The sequence below is a fragment of the Hippoglossus stenolepis genome, chromosome 14, assembly GCF_022539355.2.
Source record: "Hippoglossus stenolepis isolate QCI-W04-F060 chromosome 14, HSTE1.2, whole genome shotgun sequence".
Classification (NCBI taxonomy): domain Eukaryota; kingdom Metazoa; phylum Chordata; class Actinopteri; order Pleuronectiformes; family Pleuronectidae; genus Hippoglossus; species Hippoglossus stenolepis.
The window spans coordinates 3,125,465-3,147,235 of record NC_061496.1 but is presented as its reverse complement, the minus strand read 5'-3'; the positions used below and the strand labels follow the sequence as shown (position 1 = coordinate 3,147,235).

Here is a 21,771-nt window from a genome sequence, read left to right as displayed (position 1 = left end):
TCTGTATTTTCACCAGCAGGTGGCAGTGAAACTCAAACTGAGCTGTTTTTCCACACCGTCTTTTTTCACTTTCCCTTTTCCGGCTCCTACTTCCTGTTTCCGGTTTCCTCCTGTTTATGTTTGCAGACAATCTGTGACATTCGGTCACAAACTACATTAATATACGTTATAAATAAAACATTTTTAATATAAAATCCGAGGACGGACTCTGCAGCTAAACTTCAGGTCAGTGAACTTCTCTTTAGTCTCGTGTTGTTTTGATCTCTAACTTCTGCAAAGACCTTTACTTTATGATTCATCCCATAATTTACATCACATCATCTTCCTGTTTAGTTATAATCAATAAGAAGATGAGTTATGAAATGAAGATAAGATCAGATCAGATAATCCTCCATCAGTTCAACTACTGTAGTATACTATCTACAATGTAAACACTGTAAATAGGATTTAATGCGGAAGATATTGAAATTGCACAAACAACTTTCTTACTAACTTTGTTCAGTTGATATTATAAAATAAATAAATGTGTGTTTCCTGTAGTTTCTGTGGGTCCTCAGTAGTTGGTGGCGTGTTTTCATTTGTCCCCTCCTCCCCCTGTTTGTCCTGTTTGTCCTGTTTGTCCTGTTTCCTCCAGCTCCCATGGCTCAGGCTCCTCTCATGAACCCCGACAGCTTCACCTGCTCCATCTGTCTGGAGCAGCTCTCGGATCCGGTCACCGTCCCGTGTGGACACAGCTACTGCATGCGCTGCCTGACGAGCCACTGGGACTGTCAGTCTGTGTACAGCTGTCCCCAGTGCAGAGCGTCCTTCAGTCCCAGGCCCAAACTGGGCAGGAACACGCTGCTGGTGGAGATGCTGCAGAAGCTCGGCTCCGTCCAGCTGAGCCCGGTCCCCTCGGCTCCTCCTCTGTACGAGAGCTTCGAGCACCCCACCTTCGATGTGTCCTCCGTCCGTCCTGAGAGGACAGACGGAGAGGTGAAGCAACTCACAGCTGATCTTTAGCTGTTGTAGAATAGACACACAAGCTTCGCAGCTTATTTAAAGGAACCAATCATCACTATGAAATATCATTTCTTCAATATAATAAAGCTGTTTCGTGTCACGTCTGGTTTCTCGTCCAGAGGCTTGTGGGAAACACACGGAGACGTCTCGCACAGCAGATCCAAGAGAGGGAGGTGGAGATTCAGCAGCTGAAACAAAGTCTGCGTTCGTTGTCTGTGAGTAGAAAAAGACGTCGTATGTTACGATGCACTTCAAGGAAGTGTGCGGCTGCTGCGACATGTAGCAGCAGTAACTATCGTATGTTAAACCTTTAGCTGTCAATGCAATCGCCTGAGTGTCAGTGTTTGTTTCCTCAGCGTCAGGCCAAAGCCGCCGTGAAGGACAGCAGCAAGATCTTCTCCGAGCTGCTGGAGTTTATGGAGCGTCGCCGCGTCGAGATGAAGGAGCTGATCCGAGCTCAGGAGAAGGCTGAGGTGGCTCGAGCGGAGAACCAGGTGCAGCACCTGGAGCAGCAGGTCTCAGAGCTGAGGAGGAGAGACGCTGAGCTGGAGCGGCTGTCGCTCAGTCAGGACCGACACCTGATCTCACAGGTGATGGTGGAAACACATCTTTGAGTTGGGTGTTATCACTGTCTCGTGTTTGAGTTCAGTTCTGACTGCTGCTGCCGTATCTCCTGCAGCAGATGTGTCAGTCGGACCTCGGTCCAGATGTTGCAGGAGCAAACCGCTCTCTGACGATCTGTCCACATGTTTCCTTCGGGCCTGTGAGACGAGCCATCTCAGAGCTGAAGGAGCAGCTGCAGAGTCTGTATCTCCGAGAATTCCCGAGTATCACCGCTGCAGGTCCGTTTATATTCATCTGAACATCCCACTTGATTTTAAACATTACATCATGAGAGACGAGTGCATCCAGCTCCTCTCGGGCGTCACTGGGTAAAGTTCTGCTGTCGTGTTTTCACAGTGAAATCTGTGAACCTCCTGCAGATGAAACAGGTCGACGAAGGTGAGTGAATCTTTAAAAAAAAGATATTACATCATGTAAAATGATTTAAAATTGAAATGTGCTGCTGTAACGTTCACAAGACAAACACATGTCTGTAGATCGTCAGTTTCTTGTCACTGCTATGATTCATGTTTAGTTTAAAACCTACTGGAAACGTTGTGTCTCTGGTTTGACTTGTTTCATAGGATTTCTCCTTCTTTTACTCCTGCAGCTGCAGAATCTGGTAAATCTCCAGTCGCCCCGGCTCCGAACAACAGGAGTGAACTGCTTCAGTGTGAGTCTCATCCACCAGACGCTGGTCAGACCTTTAATCAAAGTGTATTTATTCTCTGTATTTATCTGTTTCTGTTAAATAGGTATATCATTCTATATTATTTTATTTATTTGATCATGTTCTTATTTACACTGAGAATAGTTCTGCCTTAAATACCTTTCACCTCTGGTTTTATCTACTCTGAAGTCCAAGTTTGTGTTTCTCCTCTGGGCAGACTTCTGTTCTCTTTCTCTGGACCTGTTCACGGCTCACAGGTTGCTCTCTCTGACGGGGGGGAACCGTGTGGTCAGTCGAACCGGAGAACTTCACCCGTACCCCGACCACCCGGATCGCTTCGACACCTGGTGCCAGGTGCTGTGCCGTGAGGGGCTGCAGGGCCGCAGCTACTGGGAGGCGGAGTGGGAGGGAAGCGAGGTGGTGCTGGGGCTCACGTACGAGAACATTCAGAGAAAGGTACTTTTTTATCAAAATGTGTTTTTAATGCAACGTGATGCTTTTTTTTACTGAGCAACAGCGCCCTCTGCAGTCAGTGATTGATTCTGTTGGGCTCTGACTGTTTAGTTCCACTCACTGAACTGAAATATTACCCATGATCCTCTGCTTCCTGAACCAGAAGAGCTGCTGCTGTAACAAATCCACCAAACTCTGTTCATGATTCTTCATGTTCTAAAGGTTTCCTGCTGAATATTGGAGATAAACTCTGGTTTTTAATAACTTCTGAGTCTTTTTAACTGATCTCAGTTCAGCTTCACTCTTCAACTGGAGCTGGTTGTGACAGTTGAAGCTGACTCTCAGTCAGTTCTTCTCACAGGAGATGGAACCCACTCACCAGAGTGACAGAGAACAGATGGAAACTTTCTCCATGTTCACACTCACACATCAGACTCTTTTTAATCCATCTGCTGCTTTAAGTAAAAGTGGCACCGTGTTGTTTCAGCTCTCGTCGTGCGTCAGATTTAATCGTTGACTCTCTGTCGTCAGGGATCATCTGACAAGTGCAGACTGGGACACAACTTCCTGTCCTGGAGTCTCTGCTGCAGCTCCTCCTCCTTCAGCTTCTGCCATGGCAGAGAGAAGCAGGCGGTGGCGCTGGCGGCTTCCAGCTCGCTGTCCCGCAGGGTCGGGGTGTTCCTGGACCACGACGCCGGACTGATCTGCTTCTTCATGGTGACGCCCGGAGGAGTCGTCCTCCTGCACAGGGTGACGACCAAGTTCGACCTGCCCCTCTACGCTGCAGCGTGGCTGGGATCCGAATCCACCGTCACCCTCTGCACGGTGGACTGACGCAGCACAGACATCGAGATGCTGTGTGGGTCAGTGGTTTGAATATCATTTAGTAAAATTCACTCAGGACTAGATGAGACACCTCAGATGATAATGAAAGAAACGTCTTTTTTTTATTTTCAGGAGAATGACAAAATACCATTTCTGTACTGAAACGACAATGTGGCATTTTTTTATAATTGTAATCATATTAAAAATCGAACCTATCCACACATATATATATATATACTCATATCGATATGCAGGCTTCTTCACACTACATTTAACTTTATTGGCCTCAATGTTTATTGTAGTTCAGAATATAAACGAGCCTTTTACTCATTTAAAACTTTGTTTTTAATGTGTTTAATTCATCAAATATTAGTTGATGAGTCCGGCTCTAGTATTGATGTCGTTACTTTACTGAAAACTAGATGTGTATATAATGTAAAAGATTCTATATAATCAGTGCATGATTGTGAAACTGTCACTATATTAACACTTGATGCCTCACTGACTGACGGCTGGGACATTTGCCCGGGATCAGACTACGTGATGTCGAACCATCACGTTTCCCTGTCAACGACTCGTGTGGCCTCATTAACGGACATTTTCCAGAGAATATTTATATCTCAGGATGAATGTTCTGGACATTTTCCTTCCTTCATTCTTCATGTGTGAAAAGTAAACAACGGAAAATGTCCAGACCCAATTATTTGGACATTTCCCCAGAGACAACACCTCGTGTGTTAAAGGGTCTTTTCACTCATATTGTAAACATTACCTCGTGTGCTATCCAGCCAGGTCATCAAACTACATTGTAAGAGACAGAATTTATTTTTATATGTCATGTAACTTTTTTGATGAAACAAACACAGACCTCAGTGTTTAACAGTTTGCACATCAGGATTAGTGCCTCAGTAGAAAGAGGAGGACTAGTCTCTGTCTGTAGAACAACATTTTAAGTGTTAAATCTATTTTCACCTTCATTTTATTGTAATGGAAACAGACCAAACCAATTATCTGATATGTAACCTGTGATTAAAAAACACTAGAGACAAGAGTAGCTTCAGTGCTCGAGTTGGATTTTTATTATTATTATTAACCGTTGACACAAATCAGCAGAGAAACAAGGCGTGACGAAAGACGGGAACAAAGAAAAAAAAAAAAAAAGACAGCCCAGGATTAGATCTTGTTGAAAGCAGCAACGTCGACACTCTGGATCTGAAACAGAGCGAACAGGGAACTGGTGAGACTCGAGTGAACGTGTCGTGGAAACAAGATTTCAAATGTATAAACTTCTGTTTACACCTCATTTATGCAGCAATGTACCGACTGTGCCAGTTTAATAGGTACACCTAACTTCAGGTTATCTAATACTGATAAATATGATCTTCCTGAAGGTTATAATGTTCATGTTTTTGTTTTAACCTGCCTGTCAAACCCAAGTGTCCTAATTTCAACCACAACAATAAAAAGCAAGTTGACGAAGAAGCTCTGAGTTTGTGGTTTTTCAGCCTCGTCTTCACTACAGCAGGTGTTTTATTACACGTCTATTATCTCCTCAGTTCTTAAAGATAAGTCTGTCCACACAACCTTCTTCTTATAAATTATCTCCTTTCAGACGATGAAACCAAGCAGAACGTTGTGATAAAGTTTAACGAGGCCGACGCCTGTGAACGTCAGTAATGTGCTGACGTAGATTCTCAATTTAGCTGCTGACGTATGATTAGAACTATTAGTGCTAACCAAACATAGAGAAACCGGTTATACAGCCAACATTGCTGTTCCTCATCACACAGAGCAACAGTGGGCAAACAGATACACAGACATTAGAGTTTTAGAAAAACTACAGTGTGACTTCTGTAGAAACACTTTAAAAAACAACTACTTACAAAGTCTTCAAACTTGGTGATCTCCTCCTCCAACAAGTCCGTTCCCACCTTGTCGTCCTCCACCACACACGCAATCTGCAGCTTCTTGATGCCGTAACCCACAGGAACCAGCTTGGACGTGCCCCATAACAAACCGTCGGCCTGGACCGAGCGCACACACTCCTCCAGCTTCACCATGTCCGTCTCGTCGTCCCACTGGGAAACACAGGGGAGGAGGACGGTGAGTGTAAGAGTCGTGGGAGATGTCAACACTTCATTTTGAGTAAAATCAGAGTCTTACAGGTTTGACATCCAATAAGATGGAGGACTTGGCGATGAGGGTGGGCTTCTTGGACTTCCTCTCCGCGTACTCTTTCAATCTCTGTTGTTTCAGGGTCTCTGCCTCCTCGTCTTCATCACTGCCGAACAGGTCGATGTCGTCATCATCCTCCTCCTCCTCCTCCTCCTCCTCCTCTTCAACTGGGGCGCTGGTCTTCTGCTGGACAGAAGTGCCCTGAAGGGAGAAACCTCGGTTACTCAGAACGCTTCAGTCACTTTCCTGCAGCTGAAGTAATGGAGGTGATAATTGAAGTTGTTGAACTTGATGGAGAAACTCACGTTTGTGCAGGGGACTGAAGGAGCAGGAGCCGGGGTCACAGGAGATTTCTCCAGAACCGCAACTCGACATTCTAGTTTGGAAAGCGCCGCCCGCAAGTTGTCGACCACTGAAGAGAGAGAGAGTAGAACCAGAGTCATGAATTTTGGATGTTTGGGGATCGAGGCTGATATATTAAAAAGAAACTTTGGTAATGATTCCTAAGACGTCGAAATGAAATTGAGCCTTGATATTTTAAAGTCTAACCACAAACTTTATTATAAATAACTATGGATAAAAAGAAAATACAACAACACAACACACCCACCTTTGTGTAGGCTCTGGTTCTCCAGCTCCAGGCTGTTGATGCGAGAGATGACTTCTCCTTGATCAGCTGCTGCACCGCTGCTGCTGCTGGTGCTGCTCTGCACGAGAAGATCACAAAGACAAGCAGATGAATACAGAGACAAACACCTAATGACTGATTTAGTAGCTTTGTCAAACCCAGGGTTGTTAAACCTAAAGTGTAAACACAGCACACGACACACAGCCAGAGTCCATCTACAGACGGCTGCAGCACAGACAGGAGCTGTAGACGGACTCTGATAGAAAACACAAGGGTGATGAAGCAGCTACTTCGTCTGTATCAGCAACTGTAAATAAAAGATGGGCGACTTGACAGCTTCCAAGTGTGAAGCCAGAGCATTGCTCCCTGGTGGTGGGCTGCAGTATAGGTCATAAACCCCACCCCCTCCATGTTAGCAGGTGGGACACAGGCCAAATAACAAAATAATAATTTTAGGTCGTCATCAGACTGATGCAAGTTCAGATTTTAATTATTCTGAGAAGTTTGATTTTGATTAGTTATTTGATGCCATATAAATGGGGTGAAACGTCATGATTGACAGCTCAGACTAACTCGTGATTGGTTCACATCACTACAGACTGACGTCACCAGAGCAAGATGGCAGTTTTGTACAGGGGGGGGGCAAAGGGGCGTCGTCCATCCTTATTTACCGTCATTAGTCTGCGTCTACAGCACTCCACACAGAAACGTCTTCTAAAGTTGAACTCTAGTGAACTCAAGGTGGCGCAGGGACAAAGTGTTTGGCAGCGGAGAAGCTTCCGGGGACACACGAGGTCTGCTGGCACTTACACACTTTGGGTGGTGGCTCATGGAAGGTTGAGCAGACCCTCTCTGACACAGTGTCGTCTTCAGCTGGGGGGGGGGAGGGTTTCAGATATGAAAAAGGAAAACACCAGGAAAGAGGAGGGAAGAGGAGCAAACTGGATAAAGTACATGATGAAGGAACGATGCTCAGGAGCGAAGACGACAACATGAAGAGATGGAGGGTTGTGGGAAAAGATAAGTCTAGAAACTGACACGCACGCACGCCTCCCTAAGCTCGGAAGGTTTGTTTGTCTTCAGCTCAAAAGACAGAGCTCCTCTACTTCAACTTAGAAATGTACATGAAACAAAAAAGAGCTCAGACGGTGTCGTCAGCGCTGCAAAGGAAATTATAAAAAACCTCTTCAAGGACATTAATGGGTTAACACACCAACTACACAACTTCTCTTATCTGCCTCTTATCTGAGTTTGAAAGGTCAACGTGGTAAAAAGAGAAAAGGGAACTAAAGAAAGTCAAAACGACACGTAGCACTAACACTTACTGTACAGACCCACCAATGAAATCACACAACGTGACAGCGTAAATCAAAACTTAGTCAAATAAAGCAACACAACTTTGTCACGACAGAATAAAGTAAAATGAGAAGTAGCATTTACCGTGTGTCACGGACATTTTGTCTTTGCAGTTTCACATTATTTCAGACTTTTTGACGTGAGCTAAGAGGAAAGTTGTGAACATCAGAAACTTACTCCAGCGAGAGACTTCTGGATGTTTTCCCGAGCCCGTGCGATGTCCTGCAGGATGCTGTTCGCTCCAGCGTCCTGGAAGCAAAGAAACACAAGTCAATGGTCGCTTCATCCATGAATTTAACTTTCTGTGTTTACATTTACAAACTTAATGCCTCTGTATCTACTGGTCAGAAGTCTAAGAACAACTAGTTGATAGAAATATATAGTAAAACACAAAGAATCCCTGCTGTGTTTTCTACCTGTGCTGGTTGTGAGGAGCCGTTCATGTTTTCGTAGAAGCGTCTCTCGGCCTCGTCGTAGCGAGGTTTGTCAAACCAGATCTTCTCCTGGGCCAGAAAGTTCATGGTGCTACAGCGGAAAGAGTGAGGAAGGAGAAAAGAGGGAAGTTTGAACAGGACACAGGAAGTCAGGGAAAAAGAAAAAGAAGAATATACATTACTACTAATATTTCAGTGAATTATACTTCAAGTGTTAACTATATTCACAATTATTAGCTGTAAAATCGTATTTTCTTCCCCCATCTGTAAAATTCTTATTCTATATAGTGTTTTATCTACACCCCCCACAAACAGACCATTCCAACACAACTTTAAAAATCAAACCTTGAAAAAAAAAGTAAAGTTGGCAAAACACAACAATGATTCCGTTCAAACGGTCATTTGAGACAATTAAAAATCATACTGGAATAAAGAATGAATGAACCAAGACGAATGAAAAAAAACAAAAAAACATAAGAGACGAGGAGAAATAAAACTCACACATTCCAAACAAAATAAAGAGGGGAAACACACGATGGCGTAAAGAGAAAATCAAAAGAAAGATGAACTGAAACGTCTGGAGCGGCTCCATTCTCCCAGTTTGCTCATACTTGTCCCCCAGTGGAGCCGTGGAGGCAGCTGACGAGGCGTCGGCTTCTGGCCTCCGACCCTTCTTCCCCACCACCACGGCTTTATCTCCACTGTAGCCATGGAAACGGCTCTCTGCAGCATCATACCGCCACTTGTCCAGCCACACCCGCTCGTTGTCTGGGTGAAGGAAGTAGCAGACTCCTCCTACCCCCGACGCTTCTTCCTTCTCCGGGACCTCGGCCGGCTCCTCCTCTTCTTGGATCGGGTGCAGGGCGTGAAATATTTCCGCTTTACCCGGCTGGACCACGCGTTTCTCCTCCACTACCTCCTCCTCCGCCACCGCTTCCTCCTCCTCTTCCTCTTCTACAAGGCTTTGAGGGTGCTCGCCGTTTCTGGACGAGGAGGCGCAGCCGGAGCGCTTGGAGGAATTGTTGCCGTATAGATTCTGGTAAAAGGCGGCTTCAGCGCGGTCGTACAGTGGTTTCTCCAGCCACACCTCTCGCAGCAGCTCCACCGGGAAGCGAGGCAGTCCGTTAATCGACTGTCGACTGGTTGGCGTGACGGCTGCCTGCTGGACAGGGGTTGCAGGGGTCGCAGGGGTCGGCGCCAGAGATTGATATCCTTCGTCGGGTGTTCTGGGTGCGGTGGAGCGGTTGGGTGGGGCCGGGAGGTCCAGAGAGTTTGGAACGGATGGCTGCGCAGATTCTTCGGCGAAGCGGTGCTCTGCTTGGTCAAAGGTCGTCTTGTTCACCCACACCTCCTCAACGACATGGTGACAGGCCACCTGATCGCCGTGGTGGCAAACCGGTCCAGAGACAGATGGAGCCGCAGTTGATGGAGAGTTTGAGTGTTTGCTCGGGGCCGGGGGGGACCGGTTCGACTGGGTGGTCCCGTTGGAGGAACCCGCCAGCCAGCACTGATAGAGGCTCTCGGCTCGCTCGTAGATGCTGCGTTCAAACCACACGTTCCCACACTCGGACTGCAGGCCGATCAGAGCGGCACGGGGCTCAGATGGCTGCCTGGCCTTTTTCTGTGGCTTCTCCAGAGTCTTGGTCTCACTGTTGGCCTTCTCTTCAGCGCTGCTCTCGGGATTAGAGGAGCGTTTCTTGCGGCGGCGGCTTTTGCCACTGCGCTTCCCATCTCCGTTCATGCTGCCACTCTCCGGGGAAGATGACGCCGTCTCTTCGTTTCTCTGACCTGATTCAGTCTTGTTCCTACAGCCCGGAGCTGCGTTTGAGGACCGGTCCACTTGACAGTGGTTTGGAGGCTGATCGTGCTCCGACTGATCTGCTGCCGAACACTGGGGGGTCTTCTTAGACATCATCTTTGATCCGTTGCAAGGAAAACAAAAAAGAGAATAACAGGAAGAAGCTTTTGGATTAGTTAGAGAGACGCAGGAAGGATTAGAAACACAAAAAGGAACTGATCTATTTCAATCAGTGTCAGACACTGAATTTAGATTTTCAAAGAGCTGTATGTATAATACAAAGCAAAACACATGCAGCAAATAGAAAAGAAACCATGCAGATGAACTAAAATGAGCAACCAGATGAGCTAACAGGCCCAAAAGGTACAAGCAGGTACAGGAATCTCTGGCATTTGTGGTTTTCAGTCCAGATTTTCCTGCTAACCGACAATGACAAGCTAAACAAATACATGCTTGTAAAACCCAACCCTTCTTGTGAAGACATGACTTGGACACTGAAAGATTTAACATGAACTGTTTCAATTAATTTAGCCAAAATACATCCACCTTCCTCTGAAGGAGCTCTATTGATTTCAAAATTAAAGAAAATTAGAGTATATCAAATGGATCGAAATAGATCTGCATCATCTGCTCTATTTTATAGCATCATTATATTTCAATAACAAATCCTTAACATTACGATAAACGAGACAGACCCTTTTTGTCTTGATTATACGCAAACTACTGCAACAGTCAGTTCTATCAACAGGCATTAACGTAAAGAAATTTAAAGACATTGCTTGTTCCATCTAGAACTATTTCAAACCTTTAATACGAAATCAATCACAAGATTTAACAAATCTTGACACAAATGACATGAGCGTGCAAGGAAAGAAAAAGATGTGATGAGTCAAAGAAAAATATTAAAGCTGTCTAGATAAATTAAAAGCTGATGACGGATCACTGATAAGCACCGACATGCTCCCACATGCAAAGCAGCTGATTCAGTGGGTTCTGAGGTTCTCTGTTAACAAATCAGATAAAGAGCAAGCTGTGGTTTGTATGACGCGACGTAATCCTGCTGCAATACAGGAAATCCAACACAAACACACAGATGAAATGAATTTGGACACAGTTATTTCTACTTGATGCTTAAAACCATATCCAAGCTCTTGACTCACCTTGCTTGGTTAAGCTGCTGAGCTCAAACTAGTATCAGAGTCAAATGCTCAACACGTTCTTTTCATCCAGTTAACCGCAAGCCATTAAGAAAGAAATTCAACAATCACCACCTTACGAAACAAGCGAGTCAATACAGTGGCTGTGACGACGTAGATAAAGACTCAAAGAGAGGTACAAGAACGTGTGTTAAGAAATACTCACTTGTCAAATTCTGAATGCAAGATGAGAGGAAAGAAGTTGTGTGTTAAAGATTTGTCCCAAGCAAGAAGTCAACAAGAAATAAAGCCTTTAGTTTGGGGTGATGATGAATGAGAAGAAATCTTTAATATTAAACAAGATCAAATCGATTATAGATTTCTTTTCCCCAACAACTCCCTGGCTGGGCTAGTTTGCAGCGGCTGCTCTTATTGACGACTCAGTTTTTAGATGTCATTACTTGTGTGCTGATAGTGTATTTGATTTGCTGGGCACTATTTTTAGCCACACGTTTGGTGCACTCATATTTCTGCAGCACGACTGTGTCTGTGAGATCAACTCAAAATAAGCCGCAGTGTGTGATCCTGGTAGAGTACGTACATGTCAGCACGTGCAACGGTGCGATTTTGACACAAGTGGAGCTCTAGGAGCTGAAGCAGAGATTTTCCAGCCAGTTTTAATTTTAATTTATTTAAATAAGACAGTCTGGAGGCTTAACTCTTCAATACGTCAAAGAAAAATTAAATAAATTACTTTACAAAACGTGCAGATATCCTGGAGAAGAAAAAAACACAGGTGCATTGATTCAGATCTCTGGATATTATGTAAAATCCATGTGTCAAACCCAAATATCTAGGTTAATTATCAATTGGTTTAAGTCCACGTCCATAAATCCATCTATATTCTACTGCTTATCTCGATAAGGTTTGTGTTAATGAGTAATAAATGATAATATCTGTAATTATGATTATATACAGCAGGGGAGGACTGACAGAAACGTGATAAAATATCAATAAATCCACACATTTTACAAAAAGCACAAAGATAATCATGTTAAAGGTTAAAGATATTGTCTGGAGCAGGATTTACTATTTCAATAAGGACCGACGTGCAGGAACCATGAAGAGAAACGAAGGTTTGTTGATCCAGATCTTTGTCAAACTCAAATAATAGTTTAATTATTGAATTGCTTCATGTCCTCAATCTATTTCTCCATCTATGTTCTGCAGCTTTTCTATGTCCAGGTTGTGTTTAATGAGTAATTTGAAATATTATTGCAGAAATGTGACAAAATAAAAATACATTAATGCATTTTTCAGCTGAACATCACGTTATGAATTAACCCCAGTCTCCAGGTTGGACTCTCCTGGAGCCTGAGAGGAGATGAAACCAGTGACTTTACAGAACACGGAGGATTTAAACTGGTTCCCATGAGGTCAGCCCCTGTTCACTGACTCCACAGTGAACACACACACGTGTAATGACTTGTCACAGAGTCACGTCCTGTTTGACTCGGTAACATGTCGTCATGTGAGCTAACAGCAACATTAGCTCGGTCAGCATGTTCCATTAGCTGTGATGCAGCTCTGTCACCGGAAGGTTTAACGTGACACACTTATCATATTCATAATAATATTATATAATAAATATAGAACAACTGTATCTGTTTGAACGCGTGACCTCAAAGCATTGGTTTTCATTTTAAACCTTTAACACGTCAGAGCCGGTTAGCGTTAGCACTAGCTAGCCTGTCCAGTTCAGCTAGCCGCCAGCTAGCCTCGGCTAACACGAGCCGAGTCCCTGCGCAACGTTAAACACACAATATGTGACATCACCATGTCACCACAACGTGTTCGAGTCCCTGCAGTGACACACACGCTGGACCACAGACTGTCAGGCGGCGTTACTTACTGTTGAGGGTTTGAGTCCGAGAGGAACCAGGCCAGTGGATGACACGCGTCTCTACAGCAGAGTGAGGAGGAGGAGGAGGAAGAGGAGGAGGAGGAAGAGAGCAGAGGTTAGGGATCTGTGAGAGGAGGAGGAGGAAGAGGTGACTGATCTGTGATAGGAGGAGGAAGCAGAGGAGGAGGAGGAGGAGGAGGAAGAGAGCAGAGGTGACTGATCTGTGAGAGGAGGAGGAGGAAGAGGTGACTGACCTGTGATAGGAGGAGGAAGCAGAGGAGGAGGAGGAAGAGGAAGAGAGCAGAGGTGACTGATCTGTGAGAGGAGGAGGAGGAGATGACTGATCTTTGATAGGAGGAAGAAGAGGAAGAGGAGGAGGAAGAGGAAGAGAGCAGAGGTGACTGATCTATGAGAAGGAGGGAGAGAGCACAGGTTAGCGATCTGTGTGAGGAGGAAGAGGAGGAGATCAGAGGTGATTGATCTTTGAGAGGAGGAGGAGGAAAAGGAGGGAGAGAGCAGAGACTGATCCGTCATCATTCAATATATGTATATATATATATATTTAGAGAGAGATCAAAGTTTTCAGTTCATGTATTAAAAGATGCAGTCATGTGTTTTTACTTACAAAGGCTATAAATTATAAATTAGATATAAATGAATCCATTCTGCACCACTGAGCCTTTGAGGGTCGATCCCGGCTGACATTGGGCGAGAGGCAGCGTATCACAGGGTCAACACAGAGAACCACTGTTTATGATACTTCATACTTATCACTTGTTCCCCTTATATCTTCAACCTGTTTGTTACAGCAGTGACATGAATGAATCATAATTGATGAGAACATGTGAATATGCTGGTGAATTTATAAAACTTCATGCATTTAGCCAAACATTCCAAGACATGAAAGCAAAGAAGAAGAACTGAACGTATTTGTTGAGCGGTTTAATGAGGAAACAGCTGATGAGTCTGAAAAGCTACGACACAAAAAAGTCACTGAGCTGCAAAGCAACAACGACCTCGAAGCCACAATCAGAACCACAACCTCCCTCGAGTTCTGTAAAGTGAACGTTCCTGAGGATTTCACCGTTCTGACGAAAACACAATCTGTGTTTTTAAAAACAACCTGCTGCAAGGACGCAGCTCCTTAAACAAATTAAATAGAAATAAAAAGGCAACGCACAAAGTCATCCTGTTCACATGACACTTTTATGAAATCAACTCCACACACTTGGCATTGTCCATTAATATTTTCCTACAAATTGTGTCGCACAAAAAAAAAACCAGCAACTAGATGGAAGCTGCACCCGAGAGTGAGACAATCACTGGAGAGCAGCTGCCCAACAAGTGCTGAATGTGGCCGATTATTAAATAACACATTTCAATATTAAATACACGTTCAATATCCTTTCTACACTACACATTACATTACATGCTCAATCAAGGCCAGTAAGGCAATTCTGGATATGTGCAGTGTACACAATTAGTTTTTGGACCGATTGATGCTTCACAGTTTTAGACTACTCAGTGTTTTGAAACTCGCAGGCTAACATGACCCTAACAAGCCACAACACTGCACCTTATTGTGGTTTAAGTATCCACAGCTATGAGCAAAGTCTAATTCGGGTCCCTGACTTTAGTATTTACTGTCTGAATCCACAACATCGATTATTGGTGTGCATGTAAAAAAGTAGTGATTCTCCCAGAAAATGTAGATCTCGGGGTCATGGTAAGATATAATTCACTTCCAGTCAGAGAGGCAAGAAAAAGAGGAGAAGATTGAAATGCACTTGTTTGGGGGGGAAATAAGGGAGATAGAAATAAAAAAGTCCAGTCCAGTTTTGTCTCCATGTTCCACGACGAGTTGTCGCGGTTTTCCTTAAGTCTGATGAGCAGCTATTTAAAAAAGGCAAACGTCATTTCCTGCTTCCTGCCGCCGACTTCCTGCCGAGCTCCCTGGCTCTCTCAGTGGCCGACTCCACGGCGCTCATGGTCGTTGCCCTCAAGCCGCCTTGTTCCAGCGTGTGGAGCCCGTAAATGGTGGTTCCCCCCGGGGTGCAGACCTCAGAGCGCAGCTGAGCTGGGTGCTTCCCGGTGTCGCGTAACAACCTCCCGGCACCCTGCGGCACACACAGCGGCAAAATCAGATCAATGTACTTCACGCTGTCCACTTGTGATTGGATCACATGAGACAGATGTTAATACCAGGTTGGAACAGGGCTATGAGCTTTCACAGCTTTTTTTATGCTGCACATCTTATTGTGTTGTTCCCAGGATGCATTTTAAATCTCTGGATTAAAGATAAAGCAACTGGAAAAAAATGATCTGAATAAATTACAGTATGTAGAGCGTATGTTGGCTCAACTGTAGGTTCTATATTTTTTTAATTACAACTGTTAATCAACGTATAGTTACCAACAATCTCTTTCTTCATTATTATCAGGTTTCGCTATTTTTCAATTTCCCCTTAAGAATTGAAGAGATCTATTCATTCTCCTTTTCATCCATGTTTTGCCAAAAAACTTAAATCGAATTATGAAATTAAAAACTGAAACATTGTGCCTCCAGACTTAGACGTTAAAGAGCATAGATCATTTTGACTTTAACTAAAACTGATGATGTTGCTGATGATGAGCAAAAAAAAAAAAACACGACTGACCAGAACGGTCTGAGATGCGATGCTGTGGGCCAGAGCACTGGGCATCCCCATTTTCACAGCTCCTTCTGCCAGAGCTTCAGCAAACAGATAAACCTGCACAGAAGAATCACAAGCATCAGATTAGAACAAGTTAATCTGAGTCTTTGTAACTTTTTCTATGTGTTTACTCTTCACAAGTCTCAGTAAAATGTTTTAATGTTTCAACAGAGGAAACTGTTCAGTCCTGGTGTCAACAGAATAAATCGTACTGAAGTAAGTTTGTATAACTGTTCAATGTGAGGTCACTCACGAAAGCGACCCCACTCCCACTCAGGCCAGTGTGGATGTCGATCCAGGCCTCAGGTCCCTCCTCCACCAAACCACAGTGATGCAACAAGGAGCGAAGCAGAACGCCGTCCTCCTCCTTTGCATGAGACCCTCGTGCAAACAGCAGCGCTCCTTCCTGAACCATACACGGCAGATTGGGCATCAGGCGGACGGCGACTGAATTCTCTGGAAGGAGCTTAGAATCAGACAGAGCGAGGGTCAACACGGTTTCCTCATCATTACAGAAGTGTTTTAAACATTCGGTCGATGGCTCTCACCTCCTCCAACGTTGCCAGCGTCACTCCTGCTGCCACGGAGACAATTATGTGTCTGTCGGTGACGTGTTGTGAGATCTCATTGAGAACGAGCGATACCAGGTGAGGTTTGACGGCCACGAAGACGACATCCGAGCCACTGACCACCTCTACGTTGGAGTGAGTGACGGAAATCCCCAGCTCCTGGAGGCAAGAGGAAGAAATGTAGCTAACCCCCATGAACTAATGTGAATTCACACCCACAGGTGAGATAAAACAACAGATCAGCTTTCAGGCAGCAGCTCTGGAGCCCGGCAGATGTCGGGGGGTCATTTTGCATTAGTAATTTATGACAGAAGATTTGAAGCTTGTCTCTGTTATATATATATATCATTGTAAGATGTTTTGATTATAGACTGTATGAGAAAAAACGAGCCACGTGAAGAGATCACTTTAGGATATGACGACTGGTATTTTACACAGTTTTCTTACATTTTATGAGACAAACAATGTAATAGAAGATTAATCAATGATAACAAAAAAATAGCTGCATTGGTTTATTAATGCCTTATAAAGACACGTCTGGATAAACTTTGTTTTAGCCACTTATGCACAATGCTCTGTTAACTCATGCAGGAAATACAGAAATACAATACTCAACTTCTGTTACTGAGTCATGGTGTTGAATAATAAAGTGTTTGAAAGTTAGTGTTTGTAGAACAAGCCGATGTCACTGTGACAATGAACTTTGACCGTTTGTAGGTAAAATGACAAATAAGGCGTAAAATTCTATCGTTATTGACATGAATTCTTCAGTTATGGCAAAATGTTACAGCTCCTTTCTGACATATCATGTTCTCAAGAATGGGACGGATGTGAGGTGACAGTAACCTTGAACTGTGACCTCTATCCACAAAAATCCAATCAAGAAGAGGAAATTCCCTCCAGGTGTTTTATCACGGTCATAAGAAAGTGATGGTGTCTACATGTTCATATACATCGACATGAGGACATGAAAACATGAGCTGTGCCCGGCGGCATGAGACGCACCTGAAAGCGCTCGAGGTTCCTGAAGGACGGTGCGCTCACTTGGATGTTTGCAGGAAGAACAGTTCCTGTAGACGGAAACAAACTGTTATAGAGTCAATACTCCAAAACTAAATCCTTTACCTGAATCACACATAGGTTTTATTGTCACTCACCGGACAGGATGCCCTTTGCGATGCCGTACGCCATGTTGCCTGCACCGATAAAACCGATTTTCAGCTGCGAGTCCATCTCGGGGTCCATTTTGATCTGAAAGATGAAAAAGACGGAACAGATTAGAGCGGGGAACGTCAACATCATTCACAGGACGAGCGACAACACAATCTGTTTCCCACAGTAACAAGAGAATCACACAATCTCACACACACACTTACTCTGTTACAAACAAAAAATACGGCAAAAAAGAGAAACAATTAGTTCATTAATCAATTTAAAACCATTTTTTGTCATTGTTTTTTAGTTATTTTTCAAACAAATGTTTCTTCCTTTTCAACTGTGAGGATTCATTGAGGAAATAATGAGCAGATTAATCAATAATGAAAATAATTGTTAGATGCAGTTCTAAGACAATCAATCATTTAAGATCGAGTTGTCTTTAACTGAAGCAAAAAGCATGAAATAAATCAATAAATCACTTTTATAGTTACTAAATTCATAGAGGGGCTTTTTTGCTGGACTTTACTTATTACTGAGATAAAATATGCCTTTCAAAATAAGAGCAACACCATGAAAGTATTTTATGTGACAATGTTCAACAATGAAATTGCCTGAAACTAGGAAAAAAAAAGGCGAAACTGGCGAGAAAAATCTAAAGAGATGAAGAGAGGCTTGTCTTTCACATTATAACTGACACCATTTCAACCAGTGCAAATCAAATTTAATACAATGTCTCCGCTGCAGTACACGTCACCAAAACAAATAAACTGTGAAAGAAAAAAAACACACTGTTTCAGGACGCCTGTATTGAAAACGCACGGCAAGAGACCACAACACACACTTTGTGGACATGCACACAAGAAACAGTTCAGGCAATGAGTCAGATTACATGTTAAATCCTGGTCAACGCTTCAACAGATTTCCCACAACTGCTCCTACAGCAGCTTCCCTGTTCTTGGTCTTTTCTTTGTTTGCCATGCAGCTGCACCCCTAACCCAGTATGGGAGTTTGCAGGGCCAATAAACCAGCACAGAACCCAGTCCCAGTCCGGCTGTGAATCTGATTTCTCCCTCGCTCTCATTAGGATTTCTGCATGTAATGAACAGGCCTTGTTCGGACCTGGTAACGTCCGTCCTGAGGGATCCGATCACAAGTAGACAGCTCTAAGTTACAGGTGTAACTTCATCCCACCCAAGATGCATCGTGGACGCATTTGAGATCCGATCACAACGACCACATTCTTTTTATCAATGAGAACCCAAATGTGTCTTGGGTCAAATTTGAAGAACCGCCTACTCATCTTAAGTTCTCCAACCACATTTTCACAATGAATCAAAAGTATTTCACACTTGTCAGGGACCATATTTGATTTGTAGATATAGATCAGATCACACCACGTTCGGAGTTGGTCTGGTCCACATTCTTTTAACAGCATGGCTGACACTTTAGATATTGGTGAAATCTTTCTTCACTGCAGCTGCACCAGATTCATGAAGCTTCTCCTGACTCCTCTCCCACAGAATCACGACACACACACACACACTGACATCGGACACATCTGTACACTCAGGCTGGGTCAACACAATAATTTGGTCTTAACATCCAATCACAAGTGGTCACAGGAGACACATTGTATTACCAGGTGTGAGCACAGGTACTTAGCGCTGGCTACTTGAGATGGGATCTCTCGGGACGGAGGTTATTAGCAGGCGTGTACGAGGCCTCTCTCTCTCTCCTTCCCTCTGACAAACACTTCAGTTACTCAGACGGAAACAAAAGCAGCATCATTTGTTGTTTGAGCGCGGAGGTGATGTAGGTGGTTGATTGCGTATGGAGTGGAAAGGTGGTTTGATTGGTCAGTGGAGACGCATTGTGATGCCGGTGTGAATCAGTGAAATTAGAGCTGGTGTCCACATGTGATCGGCTCAGAGTCGAGACCCATGTTAATACCAAGCCTGATTAAACAGATGATTTTTAATGGAGGTTCTGGTTTTAATATCGTGTTGTTTTGCAGAATGTAGCTTTCGGTGCGCTGTGTAGAATCATGTTCTGTAACCTAAGAATAACAGACATAAAATCTAGAGAGACAAACGGTTTATTAATCTATTCGTCCATCCAGAGAATTAATACACATCTGCTTTGATGCGACCTTCAGTTCTTTAAGGGCGGTTTTCTTTACAGCCGTCTGTGATGGAGCACTGCAACGATTGGTTAATGAATCATTTGATGCTAGATTAAAAGTAATTTTTCAAGCATCATATCTAATCCACAATCCAAGAAAGACTGCTGCACTTAATGTATAATATAAACAAACAACTTTTATCTTTAAATTGCACATTTAAGAACCAGCCTATTTCAGTAAATAGTATTTCAATCATTCCTCTATTATTCTAGATTCTGTTTAAAGTCATTATTCTTATTTCCATGCTTCTCCTTTGTGCTGTGGCGTGAGTTTTGAATTTCCTACATCTTATCTGATGAGATCAGACTGAATATATTTGGGTTTTGTCACTTGAGCAAAAAGCAAATTAAAGACCAGATATTGGGGTTTAGAGAATTTGTAAATGCCAAAATATCTTTAAATGTTTTATCGACTAGAAGAGCAAGACAATAATATGTAGATAAATAAATAATAAAACAGCTGTTTGTTGCAGCCCTGCTGTGATGGTACATGTTGTAAATTTCATTTTTGGACTCACTACACATGTTGGGAGTATCTTCACCTGGACTTTGTGAAAATGAGATGTGGGGATTTTACACCACTTTTCTAGATTCTGACATGTTGACAACAAATGATTCCACAGCATCACAACCTGCAGCCTCCAACAACACCAACACTCTGCAGGACAGATGTGTGTGTGTGGGTGGGTGCATGTAAACAACACAAACCAACGCATGCATCTACACAACACACGAGACACACGGAACCACAGCTAACGACACACTCCACGGGATCCAGGGCGTCACCCCTACAATTAAATCCAGGTTCTGAGCGGTGTTCCCCGGGCAGGGCCGAGGCCAGGGCAGCATCGACGCTTCTCCATCCGAGTCCTCGGTCCCCTCGTCCATCCGGTCAGAGTTCACCCCGGCCCCGACCAGCGGGTGTCTGGACTCCATGATGGCGACCATCGTCTTCTCGTAGCGCCACCAGCCCTGGATCTTGGTGGGGGCCGGGGCGTTGGGCGCCCTCTTGCACTTGTAGTACGCACTTTTGAGAAGTTTCCAGCGGAACTTGAGCTGGTCCACGGAGCGGTGGTAGCCGGCCGCCGTCATCCGCCGGTGCGCCACCTTGAAGAGCTTGTTGTTGCGCACCTTCCTCCCGTCCAGGCACTTCTTCATGTCCAGCTCCTTGAGGGTCTCCAGGAACAGCTCCGTCTCCCGCACGTCCCAGTTCTGCTTCTTCATGCCGGGGTCGTCCATTGTTGCGCTGGCTAGTTAGCTCGGCGGCTAGCAGCCCGCTAGCAGCCCGCTAGCCCGGCGCTCACACGGCTAGCGGGCTAATTAGCATGTCTGGTGTGGCTAGCTTGAATCCGAGTTAGCCTACAGGTGGTAGACACGGTGCTAACGATGCTAACACCGCGATCAAACTAGCCCCGCTGCTGCTGCTAGCTAGCTAGCTAGCTAACCCGGGACAGCGAGAGAATAATCCGGGACAGATTAGATTAGGAAAAACAATGCACGTGTCCTGTTGACTGGACAACCATGAAGTAACGCGGAGTGACACACGCACCGAGGCCGGGCGACGGCAGCGTGACCGCGGCTAGCTGCCGGAGGGAGGCTGGGTATTCACCTGGTGGGTCTCAGGGCTGCAGACGTCCGTCGCTCCTTTTAAAGCTCAAACTGGTCTTTAACGTGAAAACCAGTCACTTCAGATCCACTGGAGACACCTGCCCAGGGTTACAGCGCCGCCACGTGGTTTTCAGAATAACAGGAAAAGTTTTTTGCTCCGTATGGTGGCCGAGAGAGCTCAACACGTGCCAATAAAGATAAACAACTTTCAAAGAGTTTGACACGTGAGCAGCAAAAAGTCACAACACGCGCAAATTCAGAAACATGCAGAGAACAGACAAAACGGAAATGTTTCAAAGTGATGCACCTGTGTCAGTAGTTCCATCACCACTGACCAGTAGCAGACTGCAAACACTTACAATCACATAACCTCCAGGGGGCGCTAAGCAAGGTACTCCACAATGAATGGGGGGGTCCAAAATATAACTTTTATTTTCATCACCAAAATAACATTTGTAGGCCTATTTATATTTATATGTATTATCTATTTACATCTTGTTCTTTGTTAAATTTTTGTTAATACTTTAGATTAGTTTGATGGTTAACCTCCAGATTCCCACTGAATATCTTTAAATAATGT

At 44.2% G+C, this 21,771-nt stretch overlaps 3 protein-coding genes across 11 annotated transcripts; 1 reads left to right on the top strand and 2 right to left on the bottom strand.

Moving 5' to 3' along the window:
- LOC118121038 (tripartite motif-containing protein 16-like protein) lies at positions 1-5,035 on the top strand. Of its 4 annotated transcripts, none has more exons than XM_035176651.2 (9): positions 1-225; positions 558-975; positions 1,122-1,217; positions 1,359-1,592; positions 1,682-1,844; positions 1,963-2,004; positions 2,216-2,278; positions 2,493-2,731; positions 3,260-5,035. In XM_035176651.2, exons 2-9 carry the CDS (start codon positions 640-642, stop codon positions 3,560-3,562), a joined length of 1,476 nt encoding a protein of 491 aa, XP_035032542.2. In that variant the 5' UTR covers positions 1-225; positions 558-639; the 3' UTR covers positions 3,563-5,035. The 4 variants fall into 4 exon arrangements, with proteins under 4 accessions (XP_035032542.2, XP_035032541.2, XP_035032540.2 ...); XM_035176650.2 differs by having other exon boundaries at positions 541-975; XM_035176649.2 differs by having other exon boundaries at positions 4-225; positions 635-975.
- On the bottom strand, positions 4,610-13,176 carry eef1db (eukaryotic translation elongation factor 1 delta b (guanine nucleotide exchange protein)). Of its 4 annotated transcripts, XM_047343028.1 has the most exons (10): positions 12,993-13,176; positions 11,307-11,316; positions 8,129-8,237; positions 7,890-7,961; positions 7,167-7,229; positions 6,339-6,435; positions 6,034-6,140; positions 5,717-5,929; positions 5,437-5,631; positions 4,610-4,765 (listed from the first exon to the last, which is right to left on the bottom strand). In XM_047343028.1, exons 3-10 carry the CDS (start codon positions 8,231-8,233, stop codon positions 4,727-4,729), a joined length of 891 nt encoding a protein of 296 aa, XP_047198984.1. In that variant the 5' UTR covers positions 8,234-8,237; positions 11,307-11,316; positions 12,993-13,176; the 3' UTR covers positions 4,610-4,726. The 4 variants fall into 4 exon arrangements, with proteins under 4 accessions (XP_047198984.1, XP_047198982.1, XP_047198985.1 ...); XM_047343026.1 differs by lacking the exon at positions 11,307-11,316 and having other exon boundaries at positions 12,993-13,130; XM_047343029.1 differs by lacking the exons at positions 11,307-11,316; positions 12,993-13,176 and adding an exon at positions 8,758-10,061.
- A 994-nt stretch (positions 13,177-14,170) lies between these two features.
- pycr3 (pyrroline-5-carboxylate reductase 3) lies at positions 14,171-21,526 on the bottom strand. Of its 3 annotated transcripts, none has more exons than XM_035176344.2 (7): positions 20,376-21,526; positions 17,402-17,495; positions 17,250-17,314; positions 16,224-16,403; positions 15,929-16,141; positions 15,640-15,732; positions 14,171-15,100 (listed from the first exon to the last, which is right to left on the bottom strand). In XM_035176344.2, the coding sequence occupies exons 1-7, from the start codon at positions 20,820-20,822 to the stop codon at positions 14,897-14,899; spliced, it is 1,296 nt and encodes a 431-aa protein (XP_035032235.1). In that variant the 5' UTR covers positions 20,823-21,526; the 3' UTR covers positions 14,171-14,896. The 3 variants fall into 3 exon arrangements, with proteins under 3 accessions (XP_035032235.1, XP_035032237.1, XP_035032236.1); XM_035176346.2 differs by having other exon boundaries at positions 21,133-21,520; XM_035176345.2 differs by having other exon boundaries at positions 21,193-21,519.
- Positions 21,527-21,771: the final 245 nt, after the last annotated feature.